The 14040-nt window shown below is 47.1% G+C and overlaps 1 protein-coding gene across 3 annotated transcripts in view; it reads right to left on the bottom strand.

Annotated features, from left to right (window-relative positions):
* The window catches only part of NDRG4 (NDRG family member 4), a 170963-nt gene that overhangs the window by 25057 nt on the left and 131866 nt on the right, over positions 1-14040 (bottom strand). For all 3 annotated transcript variants that reach the window (XM_083165481.1, XM_083165479.1, XM_083165480.1), the window contains 3 exons: positions 7714-7774; positions 2250-2336; positions 2088-2144 (listed from right to left, as the gene is read on the bottom strand). In XM_083165481.1, coding sequence (XP_083021607.1) covers positions 2088-2144; positions 2250-2336; positions 7714-7774 — 205 coding nt within the window. The remainder of the gene's footprint in view (positions 1-2087; positions 2145-2249; positions 2337-7713; positions 7775-14040) is intronic.

The raw sequence follows: 14040 nt of genomic DNA, 5'->3' as shown, positions 1-14040 counted from the left end.
GCATACAATCAAAAAATCGGCAGCCCAGATACTACATAAGTACCGAAGTATTGATACGACTACACAGCAGTACTGTTACTAGTAAAAGCAGAACCTATACGACTACAAGGCAGTACCGTTACTAGTAGAAGTAGTACTGATATGAATACACAGCAGTACTGTTACTAATAGTAGTAGTAGTATTAAAATTATTACAGGGCAGTATTGTTACTAGTAGAAGTAGTATTCATATGACTACATGGCAGTACTGTTACTAGTTGAAGTAGTATTGATATGACTGCACAGCAGTCCTTTTATTAGTAGAAGTAGTATTGATATGACTACACAGCAGTCCTGTTGCTAGTAGTACTATTGATATGACTACACGGCAGTACTGTTACTAGCAGAAGTAGTATTTATATGACTTCACCGCAGTACTGTTACTGGTAGAAGTAGTATTTATATGACTACAGGGCAGTACTGTTACTAGTAGTAGTAGCATTGGTACATGGCAGTACTGTTACTAGTAGCACTATAGATATGACTACAGGGCAGTGCTTCTACTAGTAGAAGTAGTATAGATATGACTACACGGCAGTACTGTTACTAGCAGAAGTAGTATGTATAGGACTACAGGGCAGTACTGTTACTAGTAGAAGTAATATTGATATGACTACACTGCAGTACTGTTACTAGTAGTAGTATTATTGAGAAGACTACATGGAAGTACTGTTACTAACAGAAGTAGTATTTATGGGACTACAGGGTCGTACTGTTACTAGTAGTAGTATTATTGATAAGACTACATTGAAGTACTGTTACTAGTAGAAGTAGTATTTATGTGACTATAGGGTAGTACTGTTAATAGCAGAAGTAGTATTTATATGACTTCGCAGCAGTACTGTTATTAATCGAAGTAGTACTTATATGATTACACTGCAGTACTGCTACTAGCAGAAGTAGTATTGATAGGACTACATGGCAGTACTGTTACTAGTAGTAGTTCTATAGATATGACTACAGGGCAGTACTGTTAATAGTATAAGTAGTAAAATTGTAAGCTTGTGAGTAGGGCCCTCATACCTTTGACTGTCGGTAAATACCCAGTTTGTTGTATCAGTGTCTACTATTGTAAAGCACAATGGAATATGCTGTGCTATACAAGAAACTGTTAACAAATAAATAAATATGACTACATGGCAGCACTGTTACTAGTAGAAGTAGTATTGATATGACTACATGGCAGTACTTTTACTAGCAGAAGTAGTATTGGTATGACTACATGGCAGTACGGTTATTAGTAGTACCATAGATATGACTACAGGGCAGTACTTTTACTAGTAGAAGTAGTATAGATATGACTACAGGGCAGTACTGTTACTAGCAGAAGTCGTATTTATATGACTTCATAGCAGTACTGTTACTAGTAGAAGTAGTATTTATAGGACTACAGGGCAGTACTGTTACTAGTAGAAGTAGTATTAATATGACTACATGGCAGTACTTTTACTAGCAGAAGTAGTATTGGTATGACTACATGGCAGTACTGTTACTAGTAGTACTATAGATATGACTACAAGGCAGTACTTTTACTAGTAGAAGTAGTATAGATATGACTACATGGCAGTACTGTTACTAGCAGAAGTAATATTGATATGACTACACCGCAGTACTGTTACTAGCAGAAGTAGCATAGATGTGACTACATGGCAGTATTGTTACTAGCAGAAGTAGTATTGATATGACTACAGGGCAGTACTGTTACTAGTAGTAGTATTACTGATAAGACTACATGGAAGTATTGTTACTAGTAGAAGTAGTATTTATGTGACTATAGGGCAGTACTGTTACTAGTAGAAGTAGTATTGATATGACTACACAGCAGTATTGTTACTAGCAGTAGTAGTACAGATATGATTACTAGTAGTGGTATTATTGATATGACTACATGGCAGAACTGTTACTAGTAGAAGTATTATTGATATTACTACAAGGTAGTAGTTACTAGCAGTATACTTAACATTGCTATCACTGCTATCAAGTGTTGTTACTGTGGAAGACACATTATTACCCATACAATGTGTAACGATGAGGGCATGTAACAATACCTGACTGAAGAGATGAGACAACACGGTGTCAGGCAGGGCGCTGGTAAGTCCAGACAGCTGAATGCAAAGAACAGAAGTAGCACAGTGTTATATAAAGGACCAGGGCAGGTGTCAATGACTACAAACACCAGAAGATGGCGATGTTGCTGATTGCTGCCTTACCTTGGAAGCTGCCCAGTCAATCCAGCCCTTCCCATTGGGATCAATGTTTACCAGGACCAAACCTTCCACCAACTCTGGGAAAATAAGCTGTGGGCAGAGAAAGTTATATAACTATGGAGGACATTACAGTGTCTCTGCACTATATACACTATCACTATAGTAGTGCCAGGGAGAGCTATCTGCTTCCAGAAAATCAAATTGATACAGTAGAGCTATCTTCTTTCAGGATGTCACACCAGTACAGTGAGAGCTATCTGCTTCCTGGACATCACACTGGTGCAGTGAGAGCTATCGGTTTCCTGGTAGTCACACCGATGCAGTGAGAGCTATATGCTTCCTGGACATCACACCGATGCAGTGAGAGTTGTCTGCATCCTGTACGTCACACCGATGCAGTGAGAGCTATCTGCTTCCTGGAAGTCACACCAGTGCAGTGAGAGCCATCTGCTTCCTGGATGTCACACCAGTGCAGTGAGAGCCATCTGCTTCCGGGATGTCACACCAGTGCAGTGAGAGCCATCTGCTTCCGGGACGTCACATCAACACAGTAAGAGCTATCTGCTTCCGGGATGTCACACCTGTGCAGTGAGAGATATCTGCCTCCTGGACGTCACACCAGTGCAGTGAGAGCTATCTGCTTCCGGGATGGCACAGGTGCAGTGAGAGTTATCTACTTCTGGGACGTTACACCAGTGCAGTGATTGCTATCAGCTTCTGGGACATCATAGGTGCAGTGAGAGCAATCTGTTTTGGGGACATCACAGGTGCAGTGAGAGCTATCGGTTTCTGGGATGTCACGGCGATACAGTGAGAGCTATCTGCTTCCTGGACGTCACAGGTGCAGTGAGAGCCATCTGTTTCTGGGATGTCACACTGGTGTAGTGAGAGCCATCTGCTTCCAGGACATCACACTTGTGCAGTGAGAGCTATTTGCTTCTGGGACATCACAGGTACAGTGAGAGCTATCTGCTTCCGCGAAATCACATCAATACCATAAGAGCTATCTGCTTCTGGGACGTCACGCTGGTGTAGTGAGAGCCATCTGCTTCCTGGACATCACATCAGTGCAGTGAGAGCTATCTGCTTCCTGGACCTCACACCGCTGCAGTGAGAGCCATCAGCTTCCTGGATGTCACACAGGTGCAGTGAGAGCCATCTGCTTGCCGGTTGTCACACTGGTGCAGCGAGAGACATCTGCATCCCGGACGTCACACCTGTGCAGTGAGAGACATCTGCTTCTGGGACATCACAGGTACAGTGAGAGTTACCTGCTGCTGGGAAGTAACATCAGAACAGTAAGAGCTATATGATTGTGGGAGGTCACACCGGTGTAGTGAGAGCCATAGGCTTCAAGGACATCACACAAGTACAGTGAGAGCTATCTGCTTCCAGGATGTCACACCAGTGCAGTGAGAGCCATCTGCTTCTGGGACATCACATTGGTGCAGTGAGAGCTATCTGCTTAATAGACATCACACCGGTGCAGTGAGAGCTATCTGCTTCCGGAACGTCACACCAGTGCAGTGAGAGCCATCTGCTTCCTGGATGTCACACCAGTGCAGTGAAAGCCGTCTGCTTCCGGAACGGCACACCAGTGCCGTGAGAGCCATCTGCTTTCAGGACGTCACACCAGTGCATTGAGAGCCATCTGCTTCCTGGATGTCACACCAGTGCAGTGAGAGCCATCTGCTTCCTGGATGTCACACCAGTGCAGTGAGAGCCATCTTTCTGGGACGTCACACCAGTGCAGTGAGAGCTATCTGCTTCTGGGACATCACAGGTACAGTGAGAGCTATCTGCTTTAGGGAAGTCACATCAATACAGAGCCATCTGCTTCCTGGAAGCTACACCTGTGCAGTGAGAGCTATCCGCTTCTGGGATGTCACACCGATGCAGTGAGAGCCATCTGCTTCTGGAACTTCACACCTGTGCAGTGAGAGCTATCTGCTTCATGGACATCACAGGTACAGTGAGAGCTATCTGCTTCCGAGAAGTCACATCAATACAGTAAGAGCTATCTGCTTCTGGGATGTCCCACCGGAGTAGTGAGAGCCATCGGCTTCCAGGAAGTCACACAAGTACAGTGAGAGCTATCTGCTTCCAGGACGTCACACCAGTGCAGTAAAAGCCATCTGCTTCTGGGACATCACAGGTACAGTGAGAGCTATCTGCTTAATGGACATCACATTGGTGCAGTGAGAGATATCTGCTTCTGGGACATCACATTGGTGCAGTGAGCTCTATCTGCTTCTGGGATGTCACACCGGTGCAGTGAGAGCTATCTGCTTCCTGGACGTCACACCGGTGCAGTGAGAGCTATCTGCTTCCTGTACATCACACCAGTGCAGTGAGAGCCATCTGCTTCCTGGACATCACACCGTTGCAGTGAGCCTTCTGCTTCCTGGACATCACACCAGTGCAGTGAGAGCCATCTGCTTCCTGGATGTCACACAAGTGCAGTGAAAGCTATCTGCTTGAGGGATGTCACACCGGAGCAGTGAGAGCCCTCTGCTTCCTGGATGTCACACCAGTGCAGTGAAAGTTATCTGCTTCCGGGATGTTACACCAGTGCAGTGAGAGCTATCTGCTTCTGGGACATCACAGGTACAGTGAGAGCTATCTGCTTTAGGGAAGTCACATCAATACAGAGCCATCTGCTTCCTGGAAGTTACACCTGTGCATTGAGAGCTATCTGCTTCTGGGACATCACAGGTACAGTGAGAGCTATCTGCTTCTGAGAAGTCACATCAATACAGTAAGAGCTATCTGCTTCTGGGATGTCCCACCGGTGTAGTGAGAGCCATCGGCTTCCAGGAAGTCACACAAGTACAGTGAGAGCTATCTGCTTCCAGGACATCACACCAGTGCAGTAAAAGCCATCTGCTTCTGGGACATCACAGGTACAGTGAGAGCTATCTGCTTAATGGACATCACATTGGTGCAGTGAGACATATCTGCTTCTGGGACATCACAACTGTGCAGTGAGCTCTATCTGCTTCTGGGATGTCACACCGGTGCTGTGAGAGCTATCTGCTTCCTGGACGTCACACCGGTGCAGTGAGAGCCGTCTGCTTCCTGGACATCACACCAGTGCAGTAAGAGCCATTTGCTTCCTGGATGTCACACAAGTGCAGTGAAAGCTATCTGCTTGAGGGATGTCACACCGGAGCAGTGAGAGCCATCTGCTTCCTGGATGTCACACCAGTGCAGTGAAAGTTATCTGCTTCCGAATGTCACACCGGTGCAGTGAAAGCCATCTGCTTCCTGGATGTCACACCAGTGCAGTGAAAGCTATCTGCTTCCAGGACGTCACACCAGTGCAGTGAGAGCCATCTTTCTGGGACGTCACACCAGTGCAGTGAAAGCTATCTGCTTGAGGGATGTCACACCGGAGCAGTGAGAGCCATCTGCTTCCTGGATGTCACACCAGTGCAGTGAAAGCTATCTGCTTCCAGGACGTCACACCAGTGCAGTGAGAGCCATCTTTCTGGGACGTCACACCAGTGCAGTGAAAGCTATCTGCTTGAGGGATGTCACACCGGAGCAGTGAGAGCCATCTGCTTCCTGGATGTCACACCAGTGCAGTGAAAGTTATCTGCTTCCGAATGTCACACCGGTGCAGTGAAAGCCATCTGCTTCCTGGATGTCACACCTGTGCAGTGAGAGCCGTCTGCTTCCGGAACGGCACACCAGTGCAGTGAAAGCCATCTGCTTCCTGGATGTCACACCAGTGCAGTGAAAGCTATCTGCTTCCAGGACGTCACACCAGTGCAGTGAGAGCCATCTTTCTGGGACGTCACACCAGTGCAGTGAGAGCTATCTGCTTCTGGGACATCACAGGTACAGTGAGAGCTATCTGCTTTAGGGAAGTCACATCAATACAGAGCCATCTGCTTCCTGGAAGTTACACCTGTGCAGTGAGAGCTATCCGCTTCTGGGATGTCACACCGATGCAGTGAGAGCCATCTGCTTCTGGAACTTCACACCTGTACAGTGAGAGCTATCTGCTTCATGGACATCACAGGTACAGTGAGAGCTATCTGCTTCCGAGAAGTCACATCAATACAGTAAGAGCTATCTGCTTCTGGGATGTCCCACCGGAGTAGTGAGAGCCATCGGCTTCCAGGAAGTCACACAAGTACAGTGAGAGCTATCTGCTTCCAGGACGTCACACCAGTGCAGTAAAAGCCATCTGCTTCTGGGACATCACAGGTACAGTGAGAGCTATCTGCTTAATGGACATCACATTGGTGCAGTGAGAGATATCTGCTTCTGGGACATCACACCTGTGCAGTGAGCTCTATCTGCTTCTGGGATGTCACACCGGTGCAGTGAGAGCTATCTGCTTCCTGGACGTCACACCGGTGCAGTGAGAGCTATCTGCTTCCTGTACATCACACCAGTGCAGTGAGAGCCATCTGCTTCCTGGACATCACACCATTGCAGTGAGCCTTCTGCTTCCTGGACATCACACCAGTGCAGTGAGAGCCATCTGCTTCCTGGATGTCACACAAGTGCAGTGAAAGCTATCTGCTTGAGGGATGTCACACCGGAGCAGTGAGAGCCATCTGCTTCCGGGATGTCACACCAGTGCAGTGAGAGCCATCTGCTTCCTGGATGTCACACCAGTGCAGTGAGAGCTATCTGCTTTCGGGATGTCACACTGGTGCAGTGAGAGCCATCTGCTTCTGGGACTTCACACCTGTGCAGTGAAAGCTAACTTCTTCCTGGACATCACACTGTTGCAGTAAGAGCTATCTGCTTCCAGGACATCACACCGGTGCAGTGAAAGGGACTGCTTCTGGGACGTCACAGGTGCAGTGAGAGCTATCTTCTCCCTGGACATCACACTGGTGCAGTGAGAGCTATCTGCTTCCAGGACATCACACCGGTGCAGTGAAAGGGGTCTGCTTCTGGGACGTCATAGGTGCAGCGAGAGCTATCTACTTCTGGGACGTCACACTAATCAGCGAGAGACATCTGCTTCTGAGACGTCTTCAATACCGTAAGAGCTATCTGCTTCTGGGACGCCACACTGGTGTAGTGAGAGCCATCTGCTTCCGGGACGTCACACCTCTGCAGTGAGAGCTATCTGCTTCCAGGACGTCACAGCGGTGCAGTGAGAGCTATCTCCTTCCGGGATGTCACATGTGCAGTGAGAGCTATCTGCTTCCGGGACATCACACCGATACAGTGAGAGCCAAGGTGCAAGGGGAGCAGCTGCTATGGGGCCCAGAGCTGAAGGGGGCCCATCTTTGCTGTATTACATACATTTATCACCATCAGTTGCTAAATAGGGGGCCCTTACAAACTTTTGCTATGGGGCCTATGCATATGTAGGTACCCCTCTGGTGAGAGCTATCTGCTTCTGGGACGTCACACCAGTGCAGTGAGAGTTATCTTCTTCCTGGACATCACACAGGTGCAGTGAGAGCTCTTACATCCACATTTCTCATTTACTTACAGCAAACTTTGCAAGGACATAAGATCCAGCTCCAACTCCAATGCCAATGATGCTCTGGATACTGCACACAAGAGAGTAACACATTAGATCACTGTACTGTAATAGACATGATAACACAAAGTAATCACAACATGCAGATTATACACTTGTGCAGTTGTATGTCATTTTGGGGAAAATTTACTAAGAAAATTTGTATTCTTAATACAAATGAATAAGACTGGCATCGCCATCATATTGCATTTACGAATTCGTATTCCGGATGGAAATTTACTAATACCATAAGGCATGCGATGGGACGCGATATCGTACAATGCCATACAATGTTAAAATTGTATGACATTGTATATGGCATACAATGCCATACAATGCGATGCAACATTGTATAAGCACCCCAATGGGTGCTTACAATGTGAAATGCACCCCCACGCCACCCCCCCCCCCCCACTATAAACGTGAGCCACCGAGCCCCGCGTGGGGACCCGGATACCTGTGAAGCCCGCGAGGGTACTCCGATACATGTGAAGGTATCCGCGTCCCCTCGCTGCGCTCGCCACACTTTCTATTCTCAACTCCACACTGACGTGGATAGTGGGGGTATGAAAAGGTCGGAGGACGTGTACCGCCGCCCCTCGCGGGCTCGCTGCGCTCGCCACGCTTCGGGTTCTTGTTTATAGTGGGGGGGTGGCGTGGGGGTGCATTTAACATTGTAAGCATCCATTAGGGTGCTTTCATCGCATAGGGGGCAAAAATCGCGTTGCATCGCATGCCATCGGGTGCATGGCATGCGATGCGATTAAAACATTGCGCGATGGAGATCGGGGGCGCCGCCAAAATACATAAGTACCCAAATTCGTATTTTAAAATACAAATTCGTATTGGTAGCCTGCACGGATCAGTCAGATCTGTGCAGGCTGCAGTGTAAAAAGAATATAGCAAAATAAATGCAGGCATAACCAGCCCCAGGCTCAAAGAGCCGGTCCTGGTTTTAAAAAAAAATTGGGGAACAAACCAAGTAGGGGTTCCCCATATTTTTTTAAACCAGCACCAGGCCCTGATCCTGGTTCCCAAAATACGGGGGACAAAATGAGTAGGGGTCGCACGTTTTTTAAGAACCAGCACCAGGCCCAACCAGCCAGCAGGGTAATGCCACAGCCTGGGGGAAGTGTTTTATACAAGTCCACCCGGCCAAAGCATTTATACCCTGAACCAGGGGTTCCCAATCTTTTTCTAATCACGGCACCCTAGAGTATCAGAATTTTTCCATGGCACCCCTAGGCCCCAAAAAATATATATAAAATTAAATAGATTGTGTTCATATGTGCTTCTTAGGTTCAGTTATGTGGTAAAGGGCAGGATTTGGTTCTGATTGTACACAGTTTATGATTGGCAGCCACCAGCACTGGTTTTGTCCAGAAATAATTGATCATAAATAATTTGCATTGGTCCTGCACCCCAGGGAGCCTAGGCGCACAGTTTGGGAACCACTGACAATCAGCCTGGGCAGGGGTCCTGAGGGAGTGGGGACCTGGGCCAATGAAGGGGTACCCCCCTCCAGAATTTACCTATCCAGGCTGAAGCCTGGGGCTGTCCCTGGTGGCCCTGGAGCAGTGGTCACCAGGCTGATAAATGTGTAAAAGATAGATTAAAACCATTGGGTTCTGCTGTGGGTCTCAGATTCCAAGACTTGGAAAATCACAAGTCCCAGCATGTGGCCCATTAATGGGCTTTCTGGAACCCTTAGTTCCACAGCAGAACCAATAGTTAAATAAAACACACTGACACCTGAAAAATAAAATTTTATTACACACGGAGCCCAAGCATACTGATACTTACCTATCTTGACCCTGTAGGTAGGTCTCCAACCATCCGTCCGGTGGTCTGATGAAAGCCATAGGGTAGCTGTGGAAGAAAATTATACTTACAAGGCCCCTGGGCTGTGGGTACTGGGCTGATAAATGTGTAAAAGATAGAATAAACTATTGTATATTGCTGTGGAACTATGAGTACCAGCAAGTTTCCCCCGCATGCAGGGACTTGGAAAACCACAAGTCCCAGCATGAGGGGCATTAAAGGGCCTGCTGGAACTTGGAGTTACACAGCAATACAAATAATTAAATAAACACACTGGCACACTGAAATTAAGGGGAAGGGTCCTGGTGTAGTGGAGATCCCCCCAATGAAGTCACAGTATGCGTTCCAGGATTGCTGGGACTCATAGTTCCACAGCAAAACACATTTTCTTTCTATTTTTACACTTTAATCAGCCTGGTACCCACAGCCCAGGAGTACCGGGGACAGCACCAGGCTTCAGCCTGGGCAGGTAAGTTCTGGGGGGGAACCCCTTTATTGGGGGGGTCCCCACTCCCCCAGGACCCCTTTTCAGGCTTACTGGTCGGTAGGGATGAATGCTTTGGCCGGGGAGACTTTTATGAAAAGTCTCCCCCCGGCTGTGGCATTACCCTGCTGGCTGGTTGGGCCTGGGGCTGGTTCTCAAACTACGGGGCAACCCTACTCATTTTGTCTCCTGTATTTTGGGAACCAGGACCGGCCCTGGGGCCTGGTGCTGGTTTTAAAAAAATACAGGGAACCCCAACATGATTGTTTCCCTGATATTTATTCCTTTTTTTTTTTTTACACTGAAGCCTGCACGGATCTGACTGATCTGTGCAGGCTTCTGCCAAATTAAGTGTATTTTCCTGGCTTATTTGGCCAGCAAATAGTGGCCATATGCCGCTAATTTAAAATACAGACGCTTAGTAAATTAGGAATCACCATTCGTATTCTTCCAATGGTGTATACATTCCTATTTGTAAATGCAAATACGAATGTGCCATGAATACCAATACGCCTAAAAAAATAATCATATTTTGCAGTGCAAATACGATTTTTTTAGATGTATTTACCTTAGTAAATTTCCCCCTATGTGTTACTGTAAATCTGTGTAGGAGTGTGTGTCTCAGTGACATTGTGTGTTAGTGTGAGTCTGTGTCTCAGTGACATTGGGGCCTTATTTTGGTTCACTCTTTCTGACAAAATCCTTCTTAGATGGACAAAACCATGTGCACTGCAGGGGGGCAGATGTAAAATGTGCAGAGAGAATTAGATTTGGGTGAGTTATTTTGTTTCTGTGAAGGGAAAATACTGGCTGCTTTATTTTTACACTGCAATATAGCTACCACCCAAATCTAATTATATCTGCACAAGTTACATCTGCCCCACCTGCAGTGCACATGGTTTTGCCCATCTAAGAAGGATTTTGTCAGAAAGAGTGAACTAAAATAAGGCCCATTGTGTGTTAGTGTGAGTCTGTGTGTCAGTGACATTTTTAGATGGACAAAACCATGTGCACTGCAGGTGGGGCAGATGTTACTTGTGCAGAGAGTATTAGACTTGGGTGGGGTTTTACTGCAAAGTGAGATCTATATTGCATTGTAAATATAAAGCAGCCAGTATTTACCCTGCACAGAAACAAAATAATCCACCCAAATCTAATTCTCTCTGCACATTTTACATCTGCCCCCCTGCAGTGCACATGTTTTTTTCTATCTAAGAAGGAATTTATCAGAAAGAGTGATCTAGAATAAGGCCCATTGTGTGAGTCTGTGTGTGTGCCAGTGACATTGTGTGGGTTAGTGTGAGTAGATCGCAGAAAGCAAGCGACCCTCGCCGTTTAACCCCCGTGCCAGCCGTTCACCCACTCAATGCGTTCTGGAGTGGGAAAAGTAACTCCTGTGGCCCACTGGAAACGGTATCGGCTAGAACAGAAGGATATGCTGAAATCTAAATGGAAATGAAGGAGACAAGTTATCAGTCTGAACCAATGGTGACCATCAATGATGGAAGCAGTGCCTCAGGAAGCTCAGTAGGCAGGGCTGAGGTGAAGGAGCACCAGAGGAGACCACTGCTGGAATCCAATATTCACTGGTATTGATGGTAGGAAGAGATACCAGTGATGAACATTATGGGCAGTAGGTGCTGATGATGGAACACCGTTGAGAGCAGGCGCTGATGGTGGAACACCAATGCAGGTGCTGATGGTGGAACACCAGTGAAAGCAGGTACTGATGGTGGAACCCAGATGTGAGCAGGCACTGATGGTGGAACCCAGATGTGAGCAGGCACTGATGGTAGAACACTGATGAGAGCAGGCACAGATGGTGGAACACCAATGAGAGCAGGTACTTATGGTGGAACACCGAAGAGAGCAGGTACTTATGGTGGAACACCGAAGAGAGCAGGCGATGATGGTGGAACACCGAAGAGAGCAGGCGATGATGGTGGAACACCGAAGAGAGCAGGCGATGATGGTGGAACACCGAAGAGAGCAGGCGATAATGGTGGAACACCGAAGAGAGCAGGCGATGATGGTGGAACACCGAAGAGAGCAGCTGATGATGGTGGAACACCTAAGAGAGCAGGCGCTGATGGTGGAACACCAATGAGAGCAGGCACTGATGGTGGACACCGATGAGAGCAGGTTCTGATGGTGGAACACTGATGAGAGCAGGCACTGATGGTGGAACCCAGATGAGAGCAGGCACTGATGGTGGAACCCAGATGAGAGCAGGCACTGATAGTGGAACACAGATGAGAGCAGGTACTGATGGTGGAACACCGATGAGAGCAGGTACTGATGGGGAACACTGATGAGACCAGGTACTGATGGTGGAACATCAAGGAGAAAAGGTGCTGATGGTGGAACACTGATGAAAGCAGGTACTGATGGTGAGGTACTAATGGTGGAACACCGATGAGAAAAAGGCACTGATGGTGGATACTGATGGTGACTGGAATTAATGGTAGAACACTGATGATGATTGGTATCAATGATGGAATACCAATGATGGAATACCAATGGTGGTTCAGGAATCAATAGTGGAACACCGATAATAGTAATAAAACCAGCTGAAGCTGATGGAGAACAGGAATCGTATGGAACCAAAGTGGTCCAGGCCACGCAGCAGGATGAAAACTTACACCAGGATCTCAGAAGATTTCCACAAGAGCTCTGCACAGGATGCAGCCAGGCTGAGGACATCATTGCACTGGCAATTTGTGTGTGGTCTTTTGACTCTCTTTATAGGAACCAGTGCCAAACTATTGGCTGCTGTGGTCAGCTGACAATCAGGAAGTACAGGATTGGCTGTGGATTGATCATCATCCAAAATAATTGAGACCATGTGTGGCCGGAGACCCCAGCACATGTGGGTAATGGCTGCCACGGCACTGAAGGGGTTAACCCTCCATGCCGCTGCGTTATTTTGGACAGGGGCACTTCACATTAAACATGTCCAAAATGTGTTTTAAACTGTATGAGCAGCACTGAGCTGGGGCAGGTCCCCTGCTGCAGCGCTGCTGTGAGGTGAAGCCTGGTGCAGCACACAAGGCACAGAGCATGTATAAAATATATCAAATGTATTATTATATGATAAAAAAAGTTTATCACAGATGTATTTTGGAAAGTAAAATGCATTCACTTTGTAAATTTCTGGAGGAAGGAGTCCAGCAGCCTCTGTGAGGAGGAAATTAGATACTAATTGTCATTTCCTGTGAATGTCTGTGAGTGACCACTACACAGCAGGTAGCAGGCTTTGTGCCTGTAGTTCCTGTGTAAAGGTGTTAGTAGGGGGACTTGTGTATGAGATGTGTCAAGGAATCCATGCTTTTCTGTCCATTTGGTAAATAACCTAAGTAAAAAGGGATTTTTGTAAGAACTTACCATTCGAATCCCTTTCTCTGATATGGTCCTGGTGACACAGCTCAACACTGGGATGTAGGAGGGTCCGAAGGAGCCAGGCACCTATCCTAAAGTTTTAGAGGGTAGGCTCCTCCCCTACTGCATCCCTGGACTCTTCAGTTCATCTTTCAAAGCCACTGGAATACATTAACTCAGTACAAACGCCTGCACATATTATATGCACATTTTATAACAGCAAACTGTTAACTTTTAACCATTTTAACATGAACATCATGAAACTTCTGGCATACTTACTGAGCGTAAGGGAGGGATCGCTGTGTCACCAGGACCATATCAGAGAAAGGGATTCGAACGGTAAGTTCTTACAAAAATCCCTTTTTCTCTTTCAATGGTCCTGGTGACACAGCTCAACACTGGGACGTTCCAGAGCCGGTCCTTTGGGAGGGTACGCTCAGGTCTGCAGCTCTCAGCACTGCTCGCCCGAATGATGCGTCCTCCGACGCGAACTCATGGAATCTATAGAATTTGGCAAATGTGTGAACAGATGACCAAGTGGCAGCTCTGCAAACCTGCTCAGCTGTGGCCCCATGTCGAACCGCCCAAGAGGTGGCAACTGACCTGGTGGTATG

Source organism: Crinia signifera, chromosome 11 (genome assembly GCF_055691185.1).
Source record: "Crinia signifera chromosome 11, ASM5569118v1, whole genome shotgun sequence".
In the NCBI taxonomy this organism is placed as follows: domain Eukaryota; kingdom Metazoa; phylum Chordata; class Amphibia; order Anura; family Myobatrachidae; genus Crinia; species Crinia signifera.
The sequence above is the reverse complement of the archived record's forward strand: the minus strand, read 5'-3'. Positions and strand labels throughout refer to the sequence as shown.